The following is a 26,342-nucleotide window of genomic DNA, read 5'->3' on the forward strand; positions in this document are numbered from 1 at the left end:
TGCGTAGGTCAACCTTCTGCCTGCCCGCCCCGCCCGCCACTTTGCAAGCACTGCGACGTGATCAGGACGAAGTGTCCATGCCTACCATCGCAGGTGATATTCTCACACACAGTTATCTTACATCGCCATTGCCTGAGTGCTTGCCTAGACCGCATAACCCGCTTCCCGACGCGATGGAGTCATAGCGTATGCCATCCGCTTTTGGCACCTCCCCTCGCGCGGATAAACAAGAGCCCACTATCATAGGGTGGTATACATCATATCGAGCACTGCTTCCAAGATTAACGTATGTTCGATCGTTCGGACGATAGTTTTCCTCCGGTCCGTTCTGAAATCGTCGGTCCGCGAATTATGCATCGCGACCGCTGTCCAGCGTGCTGACAAGTCACTGAATCGCTTTTGTTTGTGGACTTCTATTACTGCTACTACCCCAATATACCCTTGTCGATGTCATGCCGGGTAGAAGGCTTTCTTCAACGCAGCAGCAGCATCGCTGACCAGTTCCCTGCCAACGTCAAGAGCACCTGAATGTACAAGTTCCATAAGAAATGCGATACGCAACCCAGTATTGTGCGCTCGTACCGTCCATGGCCATGATTGGATGAGGTGCGCCCTTGTACACCTTGACTTCGGCGTTGACACCGGCCTTCGTTAGCTTCTCACCATATGCGATGCCCTCGTCGCGGAGTACGTCGAGCTCGGCGACCCCGATCCAGGCTGGTGGCGACTTCTTGAAGAGCTCCTCGGGCGCGAAGATGGGGGAGTTATCCCACTTTGTCCAGTCGGCGGGGTTTGGGGAGTAGTTGTTGCGGAACCAGAGCATCTTGTCGGGAACGAGGGAGACCGTGCGGGCGTTCTGCGTCCATGATGGGTATCGCTCGTCGCCGACCTTGGCGGTGTTGTCGGTCACGGGCACGACGAGGAGTTGGAAGACGAGGGGGATGTCGAGCTCGACAGCCTTGTGCGTGATGATCGCCGCGAGGTTGCCACCACTGCACAAGTATGAACTTGAGATGATGCATGGCAAGGGAAGATGTGAGCGACTGACCTTGACGAACCGCCTACGGCGATGCGGGACGGGTTAATGCCGAGGGCCTCTGGTGCCTTGCTGTGAGTCCATTGGAGTGCCTCAACTGCATCCTCCACGGCAGCGGGGTACGGCTTCTCCGGGCCGAGACGGTAGTCGACGGAGACGACGACACAGTTTGCCCCTGCGAGGCAAGCGTCAGGACGATGGTGGTGGGACTAGTGCGGACACGTACGCTTGCACATGTTGGACGAGAAGGCGTTCTCGGTGTCAATGCGCCCCAGAGTCCATCCGCCTGGGAAGTAGGATGCGCGGATCAGGTTTGGATCGGGAATGGAATGCAGCGGAGCGGAGAGAGAGACGCACCTCCATGGAAGAAGATGAAGACGGGCCAGCCTCCCTCCGGAGCGTCACCCTCGGGGGTGAAGGTGCGCATCATGCAGTGGCTAAGGGAGAAGTCCTGGACCTTGCCGACAGGGAGCGGCTCGGAGCCCCCAAGGACGGCGGGCTGCTGGCGGATGGCGGGGGTCCAGGGAATCTCATGGAGGGGCGGGGTGTGCATGAGATGCTCGCGATGGAAGGCGGCATACTCGTCGAGGAGCTTCTCACCGATCTCGGGGTGGATGGGCTGGAGGACGGGGCGGTCGGACATGGTGTGCAAGTGTAGGCTATGATACTGCCCTCGGCCGAGTTTGGCCAGGATATATACGAGTCTGACGATTAGAGGGTGGCGGCGGAGGGGGCGGGCCGCTTGCAGGCCCGGTGAGTGCGATAGGCGTGTGTGAGCATGTGTCCTGACTTGGTCCTGACTCGGTCCCCGTCCTCTCGGCCAACGGGCGGTGGCTCGATATGGGCTTGCGGACGCTTGCCCTGGCTCTCGAGGGCCGGCAACGGGCGGGCAGGGGGGCGGCCCGGCATCCGTTTAGGAACATGAACGGGCGGCAGATTGGTATCAATCACGATAACCTCTATACCAGCAGCTGTGCCTGTATGGTACTCGATCGTTTCTGCCAGGTCTCCTCCAAGTCTCTCCCAGTCTCTCCTCCACGTCCTCCGATCGCTCGCCGCCTATAAGTACTCGCACCTCCACACCGTCCTCATTCAGTCTTCACGCCCACCATGAGTGCCGAGGAACACCCCCAGCCGAACCCGCTCATCCCCAAGCAGTCCCGCACCCCGTACCACATCAGTGGCAAGCCCGAGAAGCAGGATCTCGTCGACGAGTACAAGGGCAAGAACCTCGATGCGCTCAGGACCCCTGCCCTCATCATTGACCGCGCCGTCTTCGCGCGCAACTGCGCCAAGATGCACGAACTCGCAAAGTCCCTCGGCGCCAGGTTCCGCGCCCATGTCAAGTCCCACAAGGCGCGTTTCCTTACGCGTTTCTCCTACTTAACCATGCTAACTTCTCCCTAGACTCCTGAGGGCACGCGACTCCAGCTTCTGTCTACCGCAGATGAGACCCACTCCATCGTTGTCTCGACCGTGATGGAAGTCTGCGAGGTCTTCCGTGCGGGCTTGATGGCTGATGGGACCGTGAAGGATGTATGTCCCTCTCTAGGTCAGAGTACGTTGTGTTCGAGTGCTCATATTGGCGCATAACAGGTTCTCTATGGCCTCCCTATGGCTCCGAACAAGATCGCCGATCTTTCTGCATTGACCGACGAGCTCGCCGCCGTGGGCGCGAACATGCGTATTCTCGTTGATCACCCCGATCAGGTCAAGGTCATCGAAGCATGGGAGTCCACCAAGGCCCATCACAGGAGATGGTCCGTATTCATGAAGGTCGACTGCGGCAACCAGTGCGTGTCCTTTCTCAACTTTCGCGTAGTCCATGAGACGAATCCCTAGCAGACGCGCTGGACTTAGGCCCGACTCGCCGACGTTCGCCGCGCTGCTGAGTGCAGTCTTGGCTTCGCCCCACATCTCCGTATACGGCTTCTACACTCATGCCGGCAACTCCTATGCGTCAACGACGTTCGACGAAGCGCAGGATTTCCTCCTTTCCGAGGTCACGGCAGTCAACACGGCGGCCGCACTTGCGCTCCAGCTGATCGCTAGCACACCTGGTTTGGCCCCACCAAAGGAGCCATTCGTCCTTTCCGTTGGTGCGACTCCTACAGCCCATGCCGCGACACTAGAGCTGAAGGCGAAGCTTGCGCCTGTATTGAATGGTGTTTTGGAGCTTCATGCGGGTATGTCTCCATTATCCTCCGCTGTCTGCGAGATGCTCACACCTGCCGATAGGCAACTACCCTCTCCTCGATCTTCAACAGCTCAACACCGGCTTGATCACTCACCGCGACATCGCGCAGCGTGTCCTCGCCACCATCATCTCGTATTACCCCGGCCGCGGCGAGAACGGCTCGGACGAGGCTACGTGCGACGCCGGTGCCATTGCCATGAGCAAGGACACTGGCCCGCGACCCGGATATGGTGATGTCATCGGCAAGCCATGGAGAATGATTCGGTGTTCGCAAGAGCACGGTATCATGACCCAGATGTCGCCTGAGGCCTTCCAGCTCGGTCCTATCCAGGGTGATGGCAGCCTGAAGCTCGGCGATATGGTGCAGATCGTGGGGCAACATGCGTGTCTCATCCTTGCGGGGTACCCTTGGTACTACGTTGTCGACTCCGGTGTCAGCGATGGAAACGTTGTGGTGGATGTGTGGGTTCCCTGGAAGGGTTGGTGACCGCGCGCATCGGCTCGGTGGATATACATACATATCTTAGCAGGAAGAACGTAGGATAAACTTGTACACATAAGCAGCAACCATAACATTGAGCTGGCTACTTGCAGCCTAGCGAACCTCCGAGGACGTGTCGGGTGACGACAGGACCAGCGAATTAAGCAGAGAGAGGTAGATTCATATAAGTAGCCTGCTCACTGCGCTGGTTCGCGACAATAACTAATATGAGCCAATCAGTGCTAGATAGACGCTTATGGGCGATAACCACGTGGGCTCGATCCGCGTTCGGACGCTCGGAGCCACAGTCGTCGTGCTCTGCGGCAGTGGCCGGACCTCCTCCGCCGCTGAGCTCATCATCCTCACCCTTTGACCACTTCCTTACCGTCATGGCATACGCAGACTACGACGCAGACGCGACAGAATTGCTCGAGACTTACGGTGCGTAGCAGTAATGGCGCTGTTGCTGGCATGGAACTGACCACAAGCGAGCAGATTTCCTCATGAAGTTCATCATCATCGGTGTGCAGCGTGCTCGCTGGTCGATGAGGGCGGAGACTAATCTGGCGGAATATCAGGCGAGGCAGGGACAGGAAAGACCTGCTTGCTCCATCACTTCACGCACAACTCATGTGAGTAGGGCTTGTCTCGGATCTCGTTTACCATCTTTATCTGAATACTGGCCAGTCAAGGAACACTCACAACATACGATCGGAGTGGAATTCTCCAGCCGAACAGTGAAGTTGGGTGAGAAGCGCATCAAGCTGCAGGTGAGTCTTTGTCATATTGGACTGTTCGCACAATGTCTGAGGAAGGAATGGACCCGGTGGAAAGCTCTGGGATACCGCGGGACAGGAACGATTTCGGTGAGTGCCCCACATTTCCTGCGTCTCCGACATCCAGGCCAATTCCATCCCAGTTCAGTGACGCGAAGCTACTACCGAGGTGCAGCAGGGGCTATTCTTGTGTATGATATCACCAGGTTTGCTGCTATGTCGACCCTACTCCACCTGCAGGTATACTGAAACGCATCATGTTCGTACGCACAGCCGCGCTTCTTTCTCGAAGCTTTCTCGGTGGCTCGAGGACGCACGTGCCTTGGGGAGCCCGCACTTGGTCACGGTGCTCGTCGGCAACAAGTCGGATAGGGAAGAAGAGCGAGAGGTGGAGTGGTCGGAGGCGAGTCGATGGGCGGCAGAACATGGTGAGCTCATAAGAACACTCTCTCGGAGCGTGACGGCTTACCAGCGATGACCTTGATAACGCATTGCGAAGACGTCCACTTCTTGGAGGCATCGTCGCTGACAGGTGACAATGTCGAGGCGCCGTTCCTCCTCTGCGCCCGGTCAATATTGCTCGCCATCGAGTCTGGCCAGCTTGATCCAGAGAAGGCGGGCAGCGGCGTCAGTTATGGAGATCGTGCACTCCGCAGAGTCAACAGCTCGAGTCGACTGAGCTTCGGAAGCTTGAGCGGCTCTCGTCGGAAGAGCATCGTCAGACTCAAGATCCCTGGAACCGGCGTACGCTGCTGTTAGTTGCTGCGGAGACGGTCTCTCTTTCTCTAGAATGATTCGCGCGTGAGTACGCACCGTTAGTTCCTTGCGCCTCGCGTTCTCATGTTATGACAGTTGATGGCGGCAGGGCTCGAGCTTTGCTGTACTGTCCGGACACTGTACCATTGTCCATACTCTCCTTCCCACTCGTTCCGGTGATCGTCACCGTCGCCGCATACCCCTTCCCAGCCTCTATACCTCTTGGATCAGGACTCTCACTCCGCTTGTGAATGTCGCCCACGTCCGTCTCCCGATAGTGTGGGAGTAGACACGCAGCATCACCATCTACACGCTATGTAGCAAATGTGGGACACGCCGGGATAGTATCTTGTAGTAATCGTTTTTAATGTTCTGGCGGCTTTCCTCGGTCTACCTTATGTATCGGATCATCTGTACTATTACCTCATGCCTTTCGTAGTAGAGTTGACCCATTTGTTGATGCTGATCACCATGGGATATGCGGACTGTGCAGCGGGACAGACCGTGTGACTCTCGGCGTCCACGATGATTAGACCAGTCTCGCGTGCATCTGTCCATATGCTGTCTTTCTCCTTTTAACCTTCGTTCACGAGGGACAAGTCAGCAGGCTATCATATTCGCTCCTCGTCCAACGAGAGAGCATGCCTCTTGCCGTAAGTCGTAGCCCCACATGTGCATGTACTCTGAATGCTGACATGCTTCTTAAGTTTGCAACCACAAGGATACGCGACATAGGGCGGCAAAATGCGTCTGCTAATCACCACTAGAACTGTCCTCGCCTCTTCCGGGCTGACAACCGCCGCCATCCCGAGCGATAATTATGAGCTTCCCTCTGTTCTGGGAACGTCCCCATGAAGATCCACGGCGTGTAAGCGCGATAAGCAGTGCGCGGGTGCGTGGTCTCCCGAGCGTGATTCAGTCAACTGACGATGTGAGAAGCACGGCAGGCTGCCGGAGGTCGGGGCGGGAGCGACGTACACACCCGTACTACACTCGAGATTTTACCGATCTCACGAACCATGTCGCACAAGGTCGCACCCCGCCACCGGGCGGCTCGTGTCGTCTGTTGATATACATAAGACCGGGATGTGTGGATGCCCAGGAGTTCCCGCTGCTGCTGCTGCACCTCTGCCCGCACGCCCGTGTGCCTCAGGCCCCGGCCCCCTTGCGGTAACGCGCCCGCCCCTTGGACCTGATTGGTACAGTGTCCGTGGGACTGTAAAATATCACGTTGGTCATGGCTTCCTCTGGTGAGTCTCTTGTGCTTATCCCTATGCTTGATGCTTCCCATGTTTTCCGTGCTAGTGCCGGACATCGCGCGACGACGGCGGACAACGCTGACTGCGTTTCATCATCAAGAACGCCATGCTATGCATTAAATTGGCGTTATAGTGCATTCCGTCGGCGTTCATGTGTTCGGTGTCATGACCCGCGGCGGACGGTCGGGGTTTGTACGAAGCGCTCGCAGCTACAGAGGCAGTAGAATGCGCCAGAGTGCTATCTGCAGCTTCGAGCCGCTCTCGAAGGGCCGCAGTCCGCCCGTCGAAGTGGCGGCTGTAGCGCTGCCATCATGACATTGATCCCCTGACGCTCCCTGTTCTTCCATATACGGGGCAAGGGACCGGGCTCGATGCAAGCGGACTGCAGCCGGATTACCTGGGGACGTATTTACATGCAGGACGTACGCCTAGCTGACGTGGCCATTCCACCTGCCCTCCTTCGTTCACCCTCTTTTGACGCCGTCTTTCCTATCTTCATTTGCGCTCTGTTGCTCTGCGTTCGTATCGTGGTGTCTTGGCAAACAGGCATTGGCACCCGTATACCAGTACACAGGGACGAGATAGCTGACTCACACCAGCAGGTACAAGTGTGAGCCTGTCGCTGTCGCTCTCCTCCGACAGTGCTACAAGCTCGCCTTTGTCGTCGACTGGTGGAGTGGATAGCTCCGTTGCCGCTACATCGTCGGCTACTTCCAGCGCCGTATCCTCGGGGTTATCGTCGAGCGCAACGTTAATACGCTCAGCTGCTCCTCCGACTGCTCCAGATTCTCCGGAATCTGCGTCGTCGACAGCAGTTGCGACCCCATCTTCCGCGGTCGCCTCCTCGTCATCTGCCGCTTCGTCGGTTTTTGTCCCTTCTGCGTTATCCTCCACTTCCGCGTCACCCATCTCGTTTTCCGTATCGTCATTCTCGTCCATTCAGACGAGCGTGAAGCCGAGCAGATCAGCTGCTCTTCCTGTCGTATCCGCTCCTTCTACTTCGGACACTCTTCCTGACCAGGTTCCCACCTCGTCCGCAGCAAACACCCCCTCTTCTGTTTCGCTACACTCTGCGGTGCGAACATCTGTGACGGCCGTCGCAACTAACGTAAAATCAAGGTTTGTGTCTTCCCATGGCTTCAATGTCATGGCGCTGATCACGGCCTTAACAGCAGCAGTGGGAAGATGGCTGGACCAGACGCGTCGTCTACAGGCACTTCCACTTCTATTGCTACTACGCAAGTATCCGAAACGTCAGGGTCTTCTGCGGCGCCTTCAACCTCCACGCCGTCCACGACCGCTGCACCAGGTCAGGACACAGCACCGCCGACTTCAGCGTCGTCGAAGACCGAGGCCGCTCCGTCCTCGGTTTCCTCGCCAGCCAAGTCTTCCTCGGTTGCACCCACCACATCCGCATCCAAGTCAGAACCCGCAGCGGTGTCCTCGCCTACCTTCAGCGCGCCAGATACACCTACGGGTCCTGCGAGACCCGTAGGTCCCGATTCACCTTCTGATACCGGCAGCGCAAGTAGCCCGATAGCTACCGGTACGGGGCAAGCTCAGGGGGTCAGTTCGAGTTCCTCTTCTTTGATCACTTCCCATGCGCAGACCCATTCTCTCTCCGTGATACCTACACCCCTCCCTGTCTCCACTTCTGTACCTGTCGCCCCTTCGGTTCCGACTGCACCCGCCACCACCCAATCCACGCATGTCGTTATTGTCAGGCCCCCCGCGACTGAGGAGGTCTCCGTCGAATCGCAACCCGTTCTGACATCGCTTCCCCAGACCCACGCGGCCTCGCAAGCCCCCGCGGCGCCCCCTACCTCCCCTCTCCCTCAGTCCACTTCCGTTATACCCGCGCCTCCCTCTGCTCCTTCTCCTGTTTCTGATGCGAGTGATAATGGTTCTAAAAGCGCATCTGGCATTCAGCAGGCTAACGCCAAGACCCCGACGACTACGAGCACAATCACTGACCAACCGGAGACGACGCTCTCTTCGCCGGTCTTCGTCACCACAACCGACGCCAAGAAGCATACCATCATATCAGAACCACCGGTCTTCACGAGCGTCGGTGTGTCGACGCTGTCGGACGGCCAGCTCGTCAGTGTCACGCACGTCATTGCGAACCCGACGGGTATCTGGGGCGTCAACGAGGACTCTGGGAAGTCAGGGTAAGGTTCCGTACATGTGCCCGCGAGTCTTTCCGACTGACGCATGGAATCCCCTTGCAGGTTCTTCTCCGACACCAAGGCCGTCGCCGGTGTCTTCCTCGCTATCGGTATCGTCATAACGGCGATAGGCCTCGGGATATGCTTCATACTGCGCCGCCGCCGTCGCCGCACACCACGCTTCATGAACTCGATCTCGCGCCCGCTGCCCATGCCCGACAACCCGTTCGAGGACCCACGCGCCCTCTCTCCGCAGCCGCAGATGCGCTACGCGTCGGGCTACACCGACCGTACGCTCGTCATCGCAGGCAAGGACGGCGCTGTTCCCTCTCGTAGCCCCTTCGACGACGAAATGGAGCAAGGTTCGATCGTGCATGGTTCCTTCGGTCATCACACTGGCAGCAACGAGCATCTCAACGGCCTCGGTCTGGCTGGCATAGGCGCGAACGGCCGCAGGTACAGCGACGGAACTTCGTCTTCGTCCGCAGAAAGCCGCGCTCGCAAGCCAAGCGGAGGCAGCTCTGTTGGCGTGGCAGTCACGAGCGACCACCGCATCGATCCCTCCCTCCCGCACAGGCTAGAACCCTCGTCTGCGCGCTCGTCGCCGTCGCTCTACCCGCCCACGCTCCCGACGCTCCCGGGCGAAGACAACCGAAGCCTCATCGACATCCCGCTCAGTGCGAACAACAGCACCACGCTCGTCGGCGCCCTGCCCTCGCCCGGCAGCACGAGCAGCGCCGCACGTGTCTCTTCCCCCACCACGCGCAAGCCTGTCCCGGTGCACACAGACCTTCCGCCGCTGAAGCCAGTCGCACCCACCCCACGCACACCTCAGCAGCATAGCGCACAACAGACGAAGCCGCCCGTCATCCCTCCCCGGAGCCCGCTCCGACGCAGCAGTACGGCGACAGCACACTCGCTGTCGCGCTCGCCGCCCCCAGCGCTGGACAGCATCCAGACGCAGCTCCAGAAGCCCGAGGCTATCATGAAGTCATACGAGCCGCTGACACCCCCGGCGTCGTTCGCGTCCGTGTCCGTGTCGCCGTCTGGGTCTCACTCGGGACACGAGCCACCGAGCCCGGGGTTGAGCACTGCGGCGAGTGCGAACCCGAACCCGTTTGCGGACCCGCAGGAGCACCAGCTCGTGGATGTCAGTATTCCGCCTGGCCATGAGATGGTCAGGGGCAAGAAGGAGACTTTCTATACCAGGCTCAACGGAAAGCAGGTATGTTCCTGATAATTCGCATAGTTGTTCAAGTGGAAGGACGCTGACCATGTGCACACGTCCCAGCGGCGTCCTAGCGTGGAGTGGCGGAACTGAAGCACCGCGCACCTAGATGATTGACCGGACGTGTCTCGGAGCGTCCGATCTTATATCATGCATGGACAGACACTCGCTTGCTTCCCATACCACCCCTCCTCTCCGCATTCTTGGTTCCCGCCATGTATCATACACCTTTAACGCATCCCCACCTATCGATGATTCGATCTTTATTGTATCCCGTGTACGCATAGGTATAGAAGCACACACGAACGCACGCCCCACCACTCGGAGACGCCCCCATTACACGACTTCTTGACGACTCGCCTTCTGTACCCACTGCGTGCATCCATGCATGTACATACATATGTATCCCATTCCAATAGCACTGTATATTACACATCAAGTTACCCAAGAACTGCTTGCTTCTCGTTGCCATGAAGATATCCGTGTGTAGCTGCAGCTCCACGCCGTGCCCCGCTAAATCGTCGAGGTCTTCCCGACGTGCCGTCAAGGACTTGCCTCCGCTGCGGCGATGATCCGCTCGGAGTCCGTCACGAACCCATAGCTCTGCCATCAATGTCAACGGACCGGCCCAAGAAGGTATGGAACGTGTGGTGATCATACTTACCCCGCCGGCGTTGTAGAGGACGCTCTCGAGAGCACCGGGAGGGGAAGTCGTCGCGACGCAGTCTTCCACCGTTATGCAGTCATATCCACGGAAGTACGCGTCGACCAACGTTCCCAGCACACACTAGAATCCGTGATTGCTGTCAGTGTCACAGTCCAACTGCGAACGAGAAGGGAGGCGGGCCGAACTGACCTGATCCGCGTTCACGCCCGCAAAGAACAGCGTCGTGATTCCCTGCTCCTGGAGGTACAGATCGAGCGCCGTCTGACCGCCCCAGATGCCGCTCATCCTGCGTAGAGTAACAGCAGCACGTCAGATGTTATCAGACCGCAGACCTCGCGCCGGTCGCCACTGCGCGCATGGTTCCGCCGCTTCGCGAATGCACGGCGTGGCAGCATATGGAGGGATGCCGAAAGCTTACCTATTCTTGTGAATCCAGACGTCCGTGCCCGCATCGCGGCCCTCCTCGTACAGGCCCTGGAGCGGACCGTACAATTCCGAATTGAACTCACCGCGCATGAGGAGGCGACCGAAGCCGCCTGTGAGCTCTGCGCCGAATCCGCCGTGGCCACCCTTCATGAAGCCGCGGACGAGGGAAGGCGGTATTGTCGTCAGTTCGTGTTCGGTGAGGCCCCAGTTTCTGGAGGAGCTGGTGTCAGACCACGGGTATCGTAAGGACTGGGATGCTTACACCCAGAGGATCTTCACGCCGTGCGTTCGGAGTGCCCGGACAGAGTTCATGATAGGTATCACGCAGGCAAGGCCTGTTGGGTGGTCGCGCAAGTCAGGATGTAAGAAGAAGCTGTCATGAAGACGCGCCATGAGCATCTCGATCGCGAGAGGAGCAGGAGGAGGCGGACAGACTTCTGCATGTCGATGATGACGATCGCGCTGTTCTTGGTTGCAATCCGCACAGTCCTATCGCCATCTACCCCGATGTCTAACTGGGACTCCTTCACGAGGGGCGGGATAGGAACCTCATGGGTGGGCTGGTCCTGTGCGACGTCGCCGTTGGGGAGCGGGCCCTTCGGGAGGTGCGTCGTGCGTGTTACATCGATGAGCCCGGTCGGATACTCGACCCACCAGGCCGCGGCGTTGCCGTACTCGGTTGCGACAGGGATTCTGGGACGCTTGACCATGCCGAGGATGGGAGTGTCGTGCTTGGGAGTGCCTGTGGTGGTGGTGGTGGTGGTGGTGGTGTTATTGTCGGATGTGGGTGCGTCTGAGCTGGGAGGCTGCGCGTTGCCCATGGCTAATTAGTACTTAGGGCGTTTCGAGGCGAAGCGAGGGGAGAGAGCTCGCGAAGACGATGGGGCATAGGACGGGAAATCGTGAGGCCATTAGAAGGACTGACCGTGTGCAGCGACCGGGTGCCCGGCGGAGGAAGTAGAGATAAGGGTGAGAGCTATTCGAGTCGTGCTCAGGCTGCGAGACAACCGTGACTTGCTCTCACAGCCAGTGTCTGACGTCAAGCCAGTCGCGCGCGCCCGACGATCGACAGACGCGTCGGCCGCGCGACGCGACGCGTTCACCTGATCGCGACAGTCCAGCCCTCAACACAGTCACAGGTATCACATTCCAAGGTATACTACACCCGAGCAGATGACTAATAAATAGCTCGGCGACAAGAGTACGAGTACACAACAAAACAGGCGCATGGCGAGCGACTTCACACTCACTCCGCGTTCGGGTCCACCTTCACGACCACCTTCCCAGTCGCCCTGCCCGTCTGGACGCGCTCGTACGCCTTCAGCGTATCCTCGAACGCGAACACAGAGTCAACGAGCGGCTTCACCTTCCCTGCGCCCACGCCAGCCAATGTCAGCGCAGCTCGGCACGTGCGTACATAACCGTCCACACACCTTCTTCGACCAGCTTGGTGAATGCCCCCAAGTCCTTCTTGTTGACATTCACAGAGACCAGCTTCCACTTGCGCTTCGTCCCGCCCAAGAAAGACGGCTGCAGCAAGATCTTCCACGCGAAGTTCGCGATGTTGCCGATGCCCTTCCCCTGCGGTCCGACCGAGATGAACACACCGCCAGGGGCAAGGTACGCAGGACTCTTCACGAACAGCGTAGGGTCCATGATACCGACCGTCTCGAAGAAGACATGGTACTTCGGGTTCGGGTCCGCGGCGATGAGCTGTTCATGCAGCGGTGCCTTCGTATAATCGAAGAACTGCGCGCACCCAAGCCCCATCAATCGCCTCGCTTTGATTCTTCATTCGAGACACACGCACCTCATCCGCGCCCAAGTTCCTAACATACTCCTCGTTCTTCCCCGACGCGCTCGCAGCCACCTTCGCGCCCTTTGCCTTGGCTAGCTGGATCGCAAACGAGCCGACCGTCGTGCTGCCCCCGTTGATGAACACCGACTGGCCTTCCTCAAGCTTTGCGATGTCCTCGAGAGCCTGGTATGCCGTCAGGCCCGCAATGCCGAATCCAGCCGCCTGCGTCGGCGTAACGTTCTTCGGGCGCAGGACAGCTTCGGAAGCGAGGGCCTTGGTGTATTGAGCAAGTGCACCCCAGCCGCTCGTGAATGCGCGGACTTCATAGAGTCGCGAAGCGGGGTGAAAGGTAATGTGTGCACCGGGGTAGTGGACGGCGCAGCAACGGAAAGTGTGGGGAGGGAGGAAAAGCTTCATTTAGCGTCGCGTCGACGGCGTTCATTCAACAAGTGATAGACTCACCAACTGGCACAGTGCCGACTATCTCATCACCATCCTTGAATTCTGACCCATTCGCATCCACCACAGTACCCGCATAATCGAACTCGTACGCGTTCACGCGCTTCGCCACGAAGCTCGGTATGAGGCCGAGGGTCTTGTATCCGCTGCACACACGCCCGGTCAGCGCATACAGCAACCCCTCACCACAGTGAAAGCGCGCACACAGGGTTCAAGGCAGCAGCCTGCACCTTGACGAGGATCTCGCCCTTCTTGAGCTTGACGGGGACGGGGGTGCTGTCGGTCAAGGCGAGCGCCTTCGCGGGCTCGCCCGAGCGCACAGCGCGCCACGACTTCTGCGTTGCGGGGATCTTCGAAGCCGTCTCACTTGTCACAGCGGGTGTCTCGGATGCCATTGTGGTTTGGCGTTTGTTGTTGAAGCTTTCGGCAGGTATCGGTCTCGCGTTGTGGAGGAGCAGAGCAGAGCAATGTAGCCGAGAGGGCGAGGAAAAAAGAAGCCTGGGATTGTTCTGGATTCGACCTAGTTTCAAGTTCACAGCTCTCGCGTGGATTGCGTTATATACTAGAACTGCTTGCGCAGCACAAAGATGATGTGTACGCGTATGCGCTATTCGCCGTGGTAGAGGACGCGTCGCTATGGCAGTGTGTACCGATATCAAGCTGGTGAATGACCAACATAGAGAGGTGGCCGCGGGCGATCGCGCGACTGTACGCGTCGACCTTTTCGAACGCGCGCAGTAAGTACTGTTCGTATCTGCTACGTGTGAAGCCAGTCCTGTTCCTGTACCACCGTTGGTTCGTTCGCTCGTGCGCCAGAGACTTGCCAGACTTGATATGTGTTGTGTAGACATGTCAAGCGACTTGCGGTCGCACTATCGTCATCGTCCGGCACCGGTGCTGATGCATACATATGCATGATGTTGCGCAATGCGCAACCACGAACTTGGCAACGCCCACGCAGGCCCCAACTCCCCTCGCCCTCTCTTCCCACTGGTCTCAGGAACATCGCCGCGACTGGCTATACGAACCTTGGAGCATACTCTCCATCAGAAACGTCAAAGAAGACAGGCCACCAGGCGTGGAGTGGAGTACGTTCCAGTGCTCGCGTGCGCTGCTCGGAAGTTGGCGTTGGCGTTCGCTAGTAGGTCATCGCGACCGGAGCGCAGGGAGAAGTTGCACGAAGTCGGAGAAGCGGACGTAGGGCCCGTTATCAAGGAACACGAAGGAAACGAGGCAGGTCATGGGCGGCGTGGAATGCATTCTCGGAGTCGGTACGTCGCGGTTAAGTGACATGCTCAGGAAAACTTTGAAGGTTGTTCTGTAGATTGCCACCACTGCAGCGAATGCTTGAAGTTGCTCCAGGTCGGCCCGACAACAAGCCTCATGTCGCGATCTCTGTTTGTCTGGATGCCGTTTGCGATCGACACGAGGGCCAAGGCGGTACGGTCGGAATGCTTGAAGGGATATCGATGCATTATTTCCTGATATATGGCAGGCTCTCGAGCGTGTCTGTGTCCGCCAGACGTGCTGTGCGGCTGGTGGCGTAGACGAAACGGACAAGCACGACAGACGGCGTCCGCGGGAGACTATCTAGACGCGCCGGAGATGGAGGCAGGAGGGCTAGCAAAGGTAAGAGGAAGAGGGGCATAGATGGAAGAGATCTGCCTGCTTGGGTGAGCCAAGGGGGCCTTGGATAGGTCGGAGTAGATGGGTAGGGGCTGAGGTGTTGCCGGAAGAGGAGGAGCGGAATGCGCTGGATGCGTGGCGCAGCATGCCGGGCACGGAGGAGGCGGCAGGCTGTCTGGCATGCGAGGCGCGCGGTGAGTCGTGGCCGAAAGGATGCCCGGGGCTGCCATTCGGGCTGCGAACGTCGTCCTCGTGCCGGTCGTCGCTGCCAGCAGTGCGGCGAACGTCGCTGGCGGAGACGAGGATGGGGCAGGTGTGCATGTCGGGAGGGAAGCACTGCAGAACGGGTGAACGGTAGACGCGGCAGGCGGCAATTACAGGAAATGACGTCTCGGCTGTGGTCGTCTATTTCCGCATGGACTTCGAGAGGCCTGCCTTGCGCCGCCGGATAATAAAGACGAGGGAGCGCACGCAGCCGCCTCCTTCTCCTCCACGTTCCCCTGGAGCCTCCTTCCCATACGCCCATTCCTCCCCGGCCGCGCGCCATCACGAGCACAGCGAGCCATGCCTCTTCGCCGTTGAGCGCGACCATGCCCTTGTACAGGCCCCGCAACAAAAGACAAGACTCTGGCACAGGTGAGCCTCTTTCAGACCTTTGCTCTCCAATCAGCGTGTTCCGTTCCCCGCACACCCTTCATATCTCTTGCGCCGTATCGCACTTGTGTGTATGCGGACAGCGCGTGTCTGGTGAGTTGCTCGCGTCTCTCCACCGCCAATCCTTGACTGACAGTGACCTCGTTCCACTTGTCGGCCGCTAGGGCATCCGACTCCGTTTTCTGCTTCAACCTTATTCCTGTACTGCCCAGTCCCCTACACCTATTCATGTCGTCCACTGTTCCAGGTTCTTCCCCTCCTGCCACTTCTGTCTCTGATTCTCTGCCTGCCACTGACTCCACTTCTGGTACGTCCGCTGCTTCTACTTCCCCTGCAACCTCCACCGCCCCGCCTTCACAAACCGGCGACACGTCCATGTCCACCGGCGAATCACAATCACAAACGCCGTCCACCCCCACCCCAACCTCGACGTCCGACGACACGCCCACCACAACTACCGCATCCCCGCAAACCTCTGCTTCGGCCGCGCCGACGACCTCGTCACAAGGCTCGCCTTCTGCCACTCTCTCAAGCTCCGAAAATTCCCCTACGTCCTCTACAATCCAGACTTCGACTGGGAATTCTGCCCCGGCATCTTCTGATCCTCCGTGAGTCCCGGTTAGGGTCCCCGTAGATCCGTCTCGATTCTCTCATAGCTCACTCACACGCGCCCTCCCAGTTCGACCACCATGTCGTCCCCCACGACATCGCCGTCCACGGATGATGCGACGTCGGTGTCGACCACCTCCACCTCCACAGATCCACCGACAACCACGACCACCTCTTCGACCATTACCACTACGCCTCCCACCACGACCACCACCTCAACTACGACCTCCTCATCTACATCTACCACCACCACCACCACCCCTCCGACTACGACGACCACATCTACCACGACGTCCTCCACAACTTCGGCTCCCACTACAACATCAGATCCGCCCACGACTACCACAACCGCTGTTGTGACCGATACTTCATCGGGTGATTCTACCTCATCTACCACTTCGTCAACGGACACCGTAACGAACACGGTTACAGAAGGAACAACTACCTTGCCCAGCTCAATCACCGCTGGTGTTGCTGTCACGTATGTCTTGTATGGTCATGACGGAGGAAGGTATCACTGACATTCGGTGTGCATATATGCATAGCACCACACTGCAGTCGACGGTTTACATTACAACTACGAACAGTGCTGGATCGACTATTACCAGTGCTCCTTTGGCCGTGACACAGACTCTGACCAGCACCAACAGTGACGGTTCGCCCACTGTTGTGACCATCGTCGCAGGGAACCCCACGCCCATCGGGACCAATGACAATGCGACTCAAACGTCACAGTGAGTGTGCCGGCGCTGCGCGTCCTCATGTGAAGCCAGACTCACCAAAACGTCGCGCGTAGATTCTTCCGGAATAAGGGCGCGGTCGCCGGCGTCTTCCTCATCGTCGGTCTCGCCGCAGCGTCGATCGTGCTGTTCATCATCTTTTATGTCCGTCGGCGAAGACGAACCCAACGGCTCGAACATGACACGGCCGTTGCTTCTACCCTGGCTGCTGCGGGATACAATCGCCGGCCACTCGATGGCGATGATGATGACGAGAAGGGTAACCGGCGCGTGTCAACACCCTCCGCGCTGACGCACCCGAATTCCAGCTACAGCTCCGGGGCCATGCTCGTGGGGGGTGCCCCTATCGTCCGTCCGCCTACTGCGGAGGGGAACACTGCTCCATCTACCCCAGGCACTGGACCCGACTTTGACCCGTACGCAGCCGTTGGTACCGTTCACCCTCCACCGGCTGCGGTCTTCCCGAACCCGGCGCGCAGAGATGGCTATACTCCTGCACGGACAACTAGCCCACCACCTGGTGCGTGGCAAAGACAGCATACATACAGCACATCAACTGGCAGCTCAATGGGCTACGGACATGCTGCGAAGGCGAGCGTCGGAAGTACGGAACCCCTATTGTCAGGCTATCATAGCGGGTCTCCAACGGAACCGTCAACGCCTGCGATGGGTCCAACGTTGAATCTGGCAGGTGGGAATGATGAGACAGAGAGGCAGTCGGGAGCTCGTCAGTCGAGTACTCCGACGACGACAAGTAGCGTGTATTCGGCAGATGAGGAGCCTGCGCCGGAGACGAGGCCGAAGTTGGAGGTACGTGCGATTGTGTACGAGGTGGCGGGCATCAACCTGACTTCCTGCATAGGTACGGAACCTCCCAGAGGGTGTAACGCTGGGCGATATCTCGAGGGAGAATTCGCGCCGCGGATGACCTTAAACATGATGTAACGACCATCTCCGTTGCTCTTGGGCTGACAAATGCTGCACATCTATATTCTCCCCATCCCCTAGTTCTCCTACTGTCATACGCTTTACATATCTCGTCTGTCTCTCGCATGGTTCCGGTCGCACAATTTGTCGCATCTTCCCGAATAATCTCACACCATTACCAGTAGTACATAGCATCATACAGCTGTTCGCTAGGACCTCCCCATTTTTTCCAAGTTGTTCACGATCACGGACTCTTCCACATCGCACGCATTTTTCCGTGTCGCGACGATGGACTCCTGTGTACTCTATACAACTTTGATCTGTGCCTTGTTCACCCCATTACTGCCCGCCATCGCCGGGCGATCTGCCGCGTGCACGTCGACCTTCCCCGAGGACGTTTCTGAACGCCTCCATCCTCCGTAGACGTAGTATCATTCATCACATGGATAGAAACATTTCCCCGATTTTAGCCTTAGGTCTACGTCCGATCTGCATGTCACGGACCAGCTGTGCTCAAGGTTCATTATATACTAGTACATACAAGGACAAAGCGTGGGCTATCACTACAGTACAGGAGTTCCGGGAGCCACATCTCATGGTGAGTTAAGCTTCAGTCTTCTTAGTACGGTGGGGTAGGCTCACGGCCTGTCTGGCCCATCTGTTATAGGTGCAACTGTCAACATAAGTTCCTCTGAAGACGACATGTGAACGCCGCCACCGCTTGACTTACCTTGCGAGTTTCACCCCGCGCCACCATCCCCGGGTTACCGGTCAACTTGCCTGCTGCTTTCTCGAATTCGCCTGCATCATGTCAAGCGTGTCAGCGTTGGAATCTTGATCTCGAACCGACGGGAGGAAGACCGCTCACCTACGAGCTTCTCGCCGGTGTTGGCTCCAGTCCGATTAGTGCGTCCCCCAGCGGGAGCAGCAGCGGAACCGGGTCCTCCGCCGTACGAGGCTGCGTTCTGTCCCAGTTCGCGCTCTGGAAACCGGCCGCTCGGGTCCCCGGCCATCGCGCCTAAACCGGCACCTGGTTTGGATTGGTGAGTGGTCAATGACTCGATGCTCTACAGATGACTAGTGGCGAAGACGTACCTCCGCCTCCGGCGCCTCTCCCTGCATATCCGCCCTGTCCACCAGGCAAGTTACCGGGGACGGCATCTGGATTACGCTCAGTGAGACGTCGAGTCGCAGGATACAGGAGTGGACTCACTTGAACCCGGCCCAGCGTAGCCACCTTGGCCCCCAGGCAGATTGCCAGGGTCGAAGTCTGGGCGAGTCACGATCGCGCTCGGTGAGTTGTTGAGTGTGTGCCTTTGGGCAAGAGCGGACTCACCTGCGCCGGTTCCGGCGTAGCCACCCTGCGTCCCGTGAAGTTGTCCAGGAGCATCCCAGGGGTCGCGATCCTGCACGGGCATAGCGGACTGCCCGCCGCTGCCAGCGAAGGCGGGATCAAAACGATTACCTGTTGAGCCGGTTAGGACAGGTCGACGATGTCGAGGGGACGGCGCTGCGTACCTTGCATGCCCTGTTGGCCTTCGCCTTCGCTACGGTCCCAGCTCTGATTCTGCGATTGCAGGTCGTTCTGCCAGGAGCCCTGGTTCTGAGAGTTTTGCGGGTTGTGTTCAGTGCCGGACATGGTCGTTATTGGAAGTTCGGGGTGGTTCTGTGCTTGGTGCGGACGTTGCCCATTTCTTATATGCTCGCAGGAACGGTGAGGTCGTGTTGACCTCATCGCTCCTCCATGACGGTGAGAGTTATTCGTGTACAGTACCAAGTCTGTAGGGAGCGCGCGGCTTCATCGTGGCTTTTGACCGGCGTAGCAGGCGTTGTGAGGTCTCGTGTGCGCACCTTGGAGCGAGGTTGACCACCGGGCGCATCTGGGCTGGTTGCGCAGTTCCTGACGTGCATGCGAGCACGTTCTCGAACGGGTCCTCCGCCTCGAGCGCTGATGGGGATGGCAGATTGTGCCTCTAGATACTTACTGTAGTTAGAGGCAGGATATATTTAGGATTTTTTTCACGCCATTCAAGTGGTAGATGGGCGACGACCGCTCTCACCTTGCGTGCTTCTCCGCTAGCTACTACTAGTACTTCCTTTCCGGTCCGCTTTCCGGCTATCTGCTCCGCTGTGCCTGTTGGGGAGCGCAGGAAGTCAGTCCTCTTTATGACCCCGCTTACCCAGCTCAATTCTTGCAGTTGTGCCGTAACGTGAGTCATCGTCGACGTCGTGTTTCTCCTCGTATGGTCATGTGACCAGGGCTTGCAGATGTTTTGACCGCGGGCACTGTGGCCTCACACGGACGGAAAATGAAGTACTGTATCAAGCATCTATGCCATAGGGCATGCCATGGTACTCAGCGGGTAGGGAAAGGTTTCATGGTTACGTCTGCTGGGAATGATACGGGGTGTGCATCAGCATTGACTTCAGTAAACACCACCGTAGACTCATGACGTCACGCTCTACTCAGAGCAGCGTATCTGAGTCGTTAGCCACCAATACATGGTTCGTCGGGGACGGGACCGTGTGCGCGGGAGATGCATCACTGAAGTTAGTCTACCACTCGCTGAAAGGGTCTTAGGGAGGTTGCCCTGGCATATTAGGCGTATACAGGCAAGTGTCACCAGACCGTGTCGCCGTCCGGGCGTCCGCGCCTCGAACCACGTAGTCAAACACAGCCACACGCGCGTTTGTGCACTGCCTACGGCCAACCGCGAACGTGGCCCAACAAGACCTGTGCATGATTGATCCATAAGGTCTTTTGTGTTCTCTCTCTGCTACCACCATGATCATCACAGACGTCGACAAGAAACATCCGCTGGACGATGAGCTTGCAGGTCAGGTTGACGTGGCAGGCGCCTCTTCCTCGCATGTGCTCGATGACCTCGCGCCACCGCCAGATGGCGAGGCACCCAAGTATACCGAACGGGCATTCGAGAACGTTTACATCCCTCCAGGCGGGGAGGAACCTCCCCCGGAGTTCACTCCATATGAGGCAGAGTACTTTATCTCTGGAAGGGAGGTCGTCTCCCATGACCCTCACTTGAACGAGGATGGTGCGTCCTTCTGGGCAGTGTTCGCAGAGCATTTGCCAGGATGCTAGTTCCTCGAGACGTAATGCTGACGCAATTGACAGGCGAGGCATTGTATCGTTTCCTTCTCTCCCAGTCTACCTCACCTCCCGAATACCGGATGCATCTACGAGGCACGCATACCGAACATCGAACACGGTTCGTGTCCGGGACAGATTCGAAAGGGAACCCCACCACCACTACAGAACACTACACGGAAACGGTCACCGGTACGCTACGGCTCGAGTATGGCTGCCAGATGAACTGAAGACTGTCCGCTTGCTAGACTTCGACTTCTATATCGACCTTACCCCGAACATTGTCCATGGCCCAGTGCACTGGAGTCTCCCGGATGCGGAACCAGCTTACCGCGGAGCGATGGTCAAGCAGGTTGACTCTAACGATCTCGTCACCCGAGACCCCGAGATGGCGCTGCCGTCGGGACGGCGCAAGGCCACCAAGGAGGAGATCAAGGCGGCGAAGGAGCGTAAAGAGATCCGCAGAGCTTGTGGTCTTCCTCCTTGGGTCGCGGTCGGGCCCGAATCGTGGTTCCAGCAGCAGACGCCGGAACGTGCTGTTGTGCTGGAATCGTCAAAGTCACTACGGCAATGGGCGGACGAGTACTGTGCAAGCGATAAGCTGCTCAAAGAGTTCACGTACACCAAGGTATGCTTGCCTTACTTGTATGCATGGAACCAGCTTCAGTGTTACTGAACTTGAACATCATCATAGATCGTCTACGGCTGGAATACCGTCAACCTGCGTGAGGCTGTCATCGCTGCAATCCGTTCGGTCTACAACCATGACATCACCGTCTCCTTCGACATGTCGCACGACAAGATCCGCATCCGCCCCGACAACAATTTCTCCCGCATGCTCTCCAGTGTGTGGATCAAGTTCCTCCTCTGGATCCTCCTCATATACCCTTTCATCTGGCTCTATAAGCGCTTCAACCACCGCGGCGGTGGACGCTGGGAGGTATGCGGCGGAGCGTATGCCTTGAAGACCTGGCAGATACAGCCTCCGGGGACGCAGATACCAATGTACACCAACGACGGTCGCTGGCAGCAGACTCACGACGGGGTCGTGCACCTTATCGGGGAGCGCGAGGGCGAGTGGTTCCAGCGATGGGAGGGCACTATCCGCGACGCGGTAGGGAGGAGGGTCCAGACGAGTGTCCCACTCCAGTGCGGAACTTACGTTTCTCCGCAGGCCATGATCCTGGACGGCTTCCGACCGGCATTGCCTTACGTCTCTCCTCCGATTCCTCGCTGACCGCGTCCCATATACCTTGCCTGGCCTTGATGTGTATCAAGAGTTTCCGAATTCCCTCGGAGGTCTCGGTACGTTTTGTACCTGTATAGTAGTTGTTGTATTGTGGGGGACATGGGGTATCCATGTGCATGTCACTGTCTTTGCACGCAGTGTGCTACTCCCCCTGCCGAGATTGCGTGTCCTCATGCGCACAATACCGGCAGGTGATTGTGCGTGCGCAGTAAGCGTAGTAGCCCACGAAGCGCTGCAGTATTCTGCAGTACAATGAATGCAGACACGCCGGAGCCGGAGCCATGCCCAACGCTGGTCGCGCTGGAGACAGGTTGCGTCGCGCGGCGTGCTCAAGACGTGAGTGAAATTGAATGGGAAAACAATGTAAACGCCCTTTGTTTTCAATCAACGGTTAATGCGGGATAATTTACACAGGCGAGCAGTAAACGTGCTTGTGGGGGAGGGTACTAAGATGATTAGATGAGAGTGGTACATCGAGGAAGCCTGGAGACAAGGGCAGACTAGCAAAGAGGTCAAGCGGTATATAATGTCGGGGGCGGTCGGCGGTTGCATAAGAATTCCAAGAGCTCAAGTTATGGCAAAGTAGTGACAGGTTGAAGAGAGGGAAGGGAAGGGGATGAACGAGCAAAGAACCGACCGCCCGAACGATAACATGAAGGATAGCGAATATTGAGATAACCGCCGCTATTACCCCAGTCTCCTACGAGATCTACGAACCATTGTCCGCGACTTTGTATGTGTACGAGCCAAAGTCAAAATCGAGTCCGAATCCATATCCACACCGACGTCAGCATCCGCATCCGCGTCCGCGCTGGGACCTGAGCCCGCAGAGGACTCCGGCTCAAGCTCCGAATGCGCATCGTCGGTGTCCGCGTTTCCGTCTTTGGGGAACATGTTCCCGTGTACCTGCTCCAGAGCCTGCTCGAGGGGCGTTACATCGTCCCCGTGCAGCAGCGCCGCGGCGGTTTCGAGGAACCACATGTTCTTCTTGATGAAGTGCACGACCACCGTGCCGCCTAAGCGCTTGCCCTCGTAGCGTCTCCGGCGGCCCTCTCGGTACTTCCACGCCAGATCTGGGGTCATTGAGCCATCTGCACAATGCGAACATGCAATGTACCAAGGTAAAACAGCGATCAAGTCGCAGATTAGGGAAGCAGAGCAGTTAAGCGGATGAGCTTGGCAAACAGGATGATGGAACGCACCTTCATGGACCATCGACATATCACTGCCTTCAACAAGCGCCTCCACACTGTGGTCAAGGTTCAGATCCCCGACAGGTGGTGAATAGTGCACGCCAAACTTCGACACCGTTGAGTGACGCCACTTCTCAGGGGGAGCGACCCACTGCCCCGGCGGCGTTGCGTACGTTGAAGTGGACAGGTCCGTCTTGGCGGCCTGCTGCGCGAGCCGTTGAATATCACGGACGGCGCCCTCCTGCACGCGCTTGACTTCCGACGGGAACAGGAAGCCGTGCGAATAACTGTCAGATTGTTGTCAAATTTCGGATGTCAGTGTGACGTGACAGAGCGCGTCGAGAGGCAATAACCACGCACACGGTCCCAGCGCGGGGATGGTCATAAATCCAGCACCGCTCACTTGTCCACCGGACCTGCTCCGCACGTGGATGTGCGCGAATCCATTTCGACGTCTGCTTGTCCTCGGCACCGCGCGTCATAGTCTTGACCACGGGGTCGTTCGCAACCCAATCCACAAGCGCGAAGCTGAGCGCGTACAGCTCCCCAGCCATAAACCGGTTCTTCACGAGGTATCCCCAGAAGACGAGGGGATCAGGTGATAGCGGCGGCTCCTCTGGAACAGTCGGCACCACAGCGAGCGTGGAGGGCGTGCGTGTCATGTACGACGGAAGCGAGAAGTCGAAGTAGGAAGCGATCTGATTGTAGTCGAGAACGCGTGCTTCGTCGTTATCACCCCGCGGCTGTACTTGCGGCTGCGCGATCTTGCTCTGCGGAGGCGGAGGGGGCGGAAGAGGCTCCTTGTGAAGCTCGACGCGTAACCGCGCTTCGAGCTCCGCGAGCATGACAAAGGAGTCGTCATCCGCCTTGACCACGAAGTCTGGCCTTACCCATGGCTTTGCCGGGGAGTTCAACATTTGATCTCGATGGGCAGGGAGAGGGTCGTGGCTGGCAAGTGACGGGGCCGGGATAGACGCATTAAGATATGTGAAGTTCGTCGGCACCTGAATGAAATCGTCGTAGTAGAGTGGAGGGACCCAGGAGTGGTTGGCAGCCCAAGAGAAGAAAGCATGTGTCTTGCCGCGGTTCATGCTCTCCGTGATAGGCAGAATCACCATGTCCTTGTACGCTAACGAACATGTCAGCGATGATGCGGGAGAGAAGACGCGTTGCAAACTCACTCTCCATCTCCAACTTCACACGCCGTTCCCAATCCTTGCTGGGCTGCCCCAGGATGAAGCGTACGATCGTTCGCGAAGTCGCGACACCGTCATCACCCGTAGCCGCCCCCTCTCTGCTCCTCATATGCCTCGCCCATGTTGACCGCACCAACATCCGACGCTCAACACTTGTATCCATGGAGAACACACCAATAAACACGCCCGCAGGCGCTAACGTGTCGAAATCAGGTGGCGGAAACGATGGATAAGTGATGTTCGTCGGTAAAGGTGTCTGGAGTAGTGCTGTGGGTGACAAGGACACTGATGGTGGCCCGCCAGAATGTTGTGGCAGAGTGCAGTACCCACGCCATGGCAATGGCTCCTTGTCCGGGTTGAGGATGTAAATGAGGAGGAAGGTGAGGGACACACCAAAGATGGTGAGGAAAAGGAGCGTGAGCAGCTGGCAGACAGAACTTAATCAGTATCTGACACCCAAAAACTCGAACATGATTAGTTTGACTGTGCCCCGGGTCACGTATCGCAACGCCGCTCATCCGATACCGGCGGTGGTACGCAGTACGGATGCAGTACAGCGCGCAACAACGGGTCCAGATACTCCAAGCTCCCCGACCAGACCACATACCCGAGCATTCCCAGTAACTTCCGTCGCGGCGCACGACCGAGCCGGCTCGCGCCATGCCCGGATGCAGAAAGGAATAAGAGAGAACGGACTGGACTCACGATCGTGACGGGCGTCTTTGGAAAGAACGGATGTCGGACCAGCCTACGGAGCAGACGTTTGCACGAGCGGAGGCCCCAGGAGACGTCCCTCCACCGCCGTCTTCGCCGCCATGGGTCGTTGCTCCCAGCCGAGCTGCTTCCCGAGCCAAGTCGGAGCCGCCACCAGCGCGGGCGCTCGCCGTTGCGCCAGGGCAACGTCGGTCGCCGTGACCGGCTGAGGAGCGGCGACTCGGGCTCACTCTCGCTGTCGGAGCTGCACGAGGACGCGCCAGAGTAGTAGAACGGGAAGGGGGAGGACGAACGCGACGGCGCAGGCGTGTTCGTCGCGGATGAACAAACCGAGTGCGTTGCCTCACCGGCGCTTGGGGGATAGAGACGGGAACGGTCTGCGGATCTCCGCGGGACGGCGCACGCGTTGAAGTCGTCCTCCTCATCCTCATCGTATGGCGGCACGGGGGCGTCAGGGAGGGAGTGCGTCCGACGGGGGATAGGTCGGGCAAGTGGATGCGTGGAAGAGGGTCCTGGTTCGGTGGAGCCGTCGTGATGAACGTAGTTGTGCTCTTGCGGGGTCGTTACAACGGTGAGGGGAACATTAGTTCGTGGTGCGGGGGAGAAGATGTCGCGGGGGAATGACATGGCCAAGCTTGAGGGCTTTTGGGAGATCGAGGGACGCCAAAAACCAGCTTGGCTGTCACGGTCGGCAGTAGGTATATGGGGCGACGCCTATGGGGCGGACGGCTGGCCTGGACGGAGCGAGGCAATTACTGAACGGCGGCCAGGATGAATAGCGATTAGCGCGAGAGGGAGGAAGGGTACGGAGAGAGTGAGAGAGGATAAGGGAGCGGGTGTGCAGTGTAGAGGGATACTGCACACGGCGTCTCTCCTCCGCCAATTCGTCCGCTTCCACCGGCGCCTCCTCGCCTCCCCCGCGAAGACAGCCACCTCAAAATGACTGTCACAAGCCGTCGTCACGCTATCAGCCACGCTGCGCCAGCTGCGCAGTCCAGCGCAAGCATTGCCTCCTCTCAGCCTTCTTTCGGGAGCACGTCCGAAGGTCTATCACCCTACGAGTCTACCCCTCAG

The 26,342-nt window shown here is 58.2% G+C and overlaps 11 protein-coding genes across 11 annotated transcripts; 6 read left to right on the forward strand and 5 right to left on the reverse strand.

Moving 5' to 3' along the window:
- Window positions 1–210: 210 nt before the first annotated feature.
- Window positions 211–1,749, reverse strand: L226DRAFT_607607 (uncharacterized protein). Its single transcript, XM_067685829.1, has 5 exons — window positions 1,394–1,749; window positions 1,263–1,322; window positions 1,049–1,211; window positions 583–992; window positions 211–524 (listed from the first exon to the last, which is right to left on the reverse strand). The coding sequence occupies exons 1-5, from the start codon at window positions 1,677–1,679 to the stop codon at window positions 451–453; spliced, it is 993 nt and encodes a 330-aa protein (XP_067543065.1). The 5' UTR covers window positions 1,680–1,749; the 3' UTR covers window positions 211–450.
- A 309-nt stretch (window positions 1,750–2,058) lies between these two features.
- L226DRAFT_528655 (uncharacterized protein) lies at window positions 2,059–3,825 on the forward strand. The gene is made up of 5 exons (XM_067679429.1): window positions 2,059–2,392; window positions 2,444–2,572; window positions 2,633–2,829; window positions 2,882–3,222; window positions 3,275–3,825. The coding sequence occupies exons 1-5, from the start codon at window positions 2,147–2,149 to the stop codon at window positions 3,718–3,720; spliced, it is 1,359 nt and encodes a 452-aa protein (XP_067543066.1). The 5' UTR covers window positions 2,059–2,146; the 3' UTR covers window positions 3,721–3,825.
- Window positions 3,826–4,103: 278 nt separating this feature from the next.
- L226DRAFT_541750 (ras-domain-containing protein) lies at window positions 4,104–5,249 on the forward strand (the record flags this gene model as incomplete). The annotated part of the gene is made up of 8 exons (XM_067682086.1): window positions 4,104–4,155; window positions 4,210–4,236; window positions 4,293–4,346; window positions 4,402–4,484; window positions 4,549–4,580; window positions 4,634–4,696; window positions 4,764–4,918; window positions 4,990–5,249. 8 exons carry the CDS (start codon window positions 4,104–4,106, stop codon window positions 5,247–5,249), a joined length of 726 nt encoding a protein of 241 aa, XP_067543067.1.
- Window positions 5,250–5,836: 587 nt separating this feature from the next.
- Window positions 5,837–7,196, forward strand: L226DRAFT_528657 (uncharacterized protein). Its single transcript, XM_067679430.1, has 3 exons — window positions 5,837–5,899; window positions 5,954–6,496; window positions 7,105–7,196. Exons 2-3 carry the CDS (start codon window positions 6,333–6,335, stop codon window positions 7,187–7,189), a joined length of 249 nt encoding a protein of 82 aa, XP_067543068.1. The 5' UTR covers window positions 5,837–5,899; window positions 5,954–6,332; the 3' UTR covers window positions 7,190–7,196.
- A 494-nt stretch (window positions 7,197–7,690) lies between these two features.
- L226DRAFT_565064 (uncharacterized protein) lies at window positions 7,691–9,994 on the forward strand (the record flags this gene model as incomplete). The annotated part of the gene is made up of 3 exons (XM_067683742.1): window positions 7,691–8,676; window positions 8,737–9,898; window positions 9,965–9,994. The coding sequence occupies 3 exons, from the start codon at window positions 7,691–7,693 to the stop codon at window positions 9,992–9,994; spliced, it is 2,178 nt and encodes a 725-aa protein (XP_067543069.1).
- Window positions 9,995–10,138: 144 nt separating this feature from the next.
- On the reverse strand, window positions 10,139–12,032 carry L226DRAFT_528658 (Isochorismatase hydrolase). Its single transcript, XM_067679431.1, has 7 exons — window positions 11,920–12,032; window positions 11,430–11,800; window positions 11,257–11,367; window positions 10,987–11,205; window positions 10,758–10,854; window positions 10,566–10,688; window positions 10,139–10,504 (listed from the first exon to the last, which is right to left on the reverse strand). The coding sequence occupies exons 2-7, from the start codon at window positions 11,702–11,704 to the stop codon at window positions 10,445–10,447; spliced, it is 885 nt and encodes a 294-aa protein (XP_067543070.1). The 5' UTR covers window positions 11,705–11,800; window positions 11,920–12,032; the 3' UTR covers window positions 10,139–10,444.
- Window positions 12,033–12,210: 178 nt separating this feature from the next.
- L226DRAFT_528659 (NAD(P)-binding protein) lies at window positions 12,211–13,897 on the reverse strand. The gene is made up of 5 exons (XM_067679432.1): window positions 13,456–13,897; window positions 13,255–13,397; window positions 12,805–13,112; window positions 12,428–12,743; window positions 12,211–12,365 (listed from the first exon to the last, which is right to left on the reverse strand). The coding sequence occupies exons 1-5, from the start codon at window positions 13,644–13,646 to the stop codon at window positions 12,241–12,243; spliced, it is 1,083 nt and encodes a 360-aa protein (XP_067543071.1). The 5' UTR covers window positions 13,647–13,897; the 3' UTR covers window positions 12,211–12,240.
- Window positions 13,898–15,467: 1,570 nt separating this feature from the next.
- On the forward strand, window positions 15,468–18,029 carry L226DRAFT_28464 (uncharacterized protein). The gene is made up of 6 exons (XM_067673588.1): window positions 15,468–15,624; window positions 15,696–16,139; window positions 16,211–16,621; window positions 16,686–16,874; window positions 16,937–17,690; window positions 17,743–18,029. The coding sequence occupies exons 1-6, from the start codon at window positions 15,605–15,607 to the stop codon at window positions 17,806–17,808; spliced, it is 1,884 nt and encodes a 627-aa protein (XP_067543072.1). The 5' UTR covers window positions 15,468–15,604; the 3' UTR covers window positions 17,809–18,029.
- Window positions 17,790–19,446, reverse strand: L226DRAFT_578784 (uncharacterized protein; the record flags this gene model as incomplete). The annotated part of the gene is made up of 8 exons (XM_067685532.1): window positions 17,790–18,222; window positions 18,450–18,465; window positions 18,538–18,608; window positions 18,676–18,837; window positions 18,903–18,968; window positions 19,021–19,077; window positions 19,144–19,272; window positions 19,326–19,446. 8 exons carry the CDS (start codon window positions 19,444–19,446, stop codon window positions 18,113–18,115), a joined length of 732 nt encoding a protein of 243 aa, XP_067543073.1. The 3' UTR covers window positions 17,790–18,112.
- Window positions 19,447–20,577: 1,131 nt separating this feature from the next.
- Window positions 20,578–22,301, forward strand: L226DRAFT_556294 (uncharacterized protein). Its single transcript, XM_067683121.1, has 4 exons — window positions 20,578–20,863; window positions 20,944–21,108; window positions 21,165–21,544; window positions 21,611–22,301. Exons 1-4 carry the CDS (start codon window positions 20,593–20,595, stop codon window positions 22,151–22,153), a joined length of 1,359 nt encoding a protein of 452 aa, XP_067543074.1. The 5' UTR covers window positions 20,578–20,592; the 3' UTR covers window positions 22,154–22,301.
- A 551-nt stretch (window positions 22,302–22,852) lies between these two features.
- L226DRAFT_518499 (uncharacterized protein) lies at window positions 22,853–25,895 on the reverse strand (the record flags this gene model as incomplete). The annotated part of the gene is made up of 5 exons (XM_067678550.1): window positions 22,853–23,256; window positions 23,368–23,645; window positions 23,719–24,487; window positions 24,540–24,978; window positions 25,260–25,895. 5 exons carry the CDS (start codon window positions 25,893–25,895, stop codon window positions 22,853–22,855), a joined length of 2,526 nt encoding a protein of 841 aa, XP_067543075.1.
- Window positions 25,896–26,342: the final 447 nt, after the last annotated feature.

The sequence above is a fragment of the Lentinus tigrinus genome (assembly GCF_003813185.1).
Source record: "Lentinus tigrinus ALCF2SS1-7 unplaced genomic scaffold L226scaffold_1, whole genome shotgun sequence".
NCBI classification, from domain to species: Eukaryota; Fungi; Basidiomycota; class Agaricomycetes; order Polyporales; family Polyporaceae; genus Lentinus; species Lentinus tigrinus.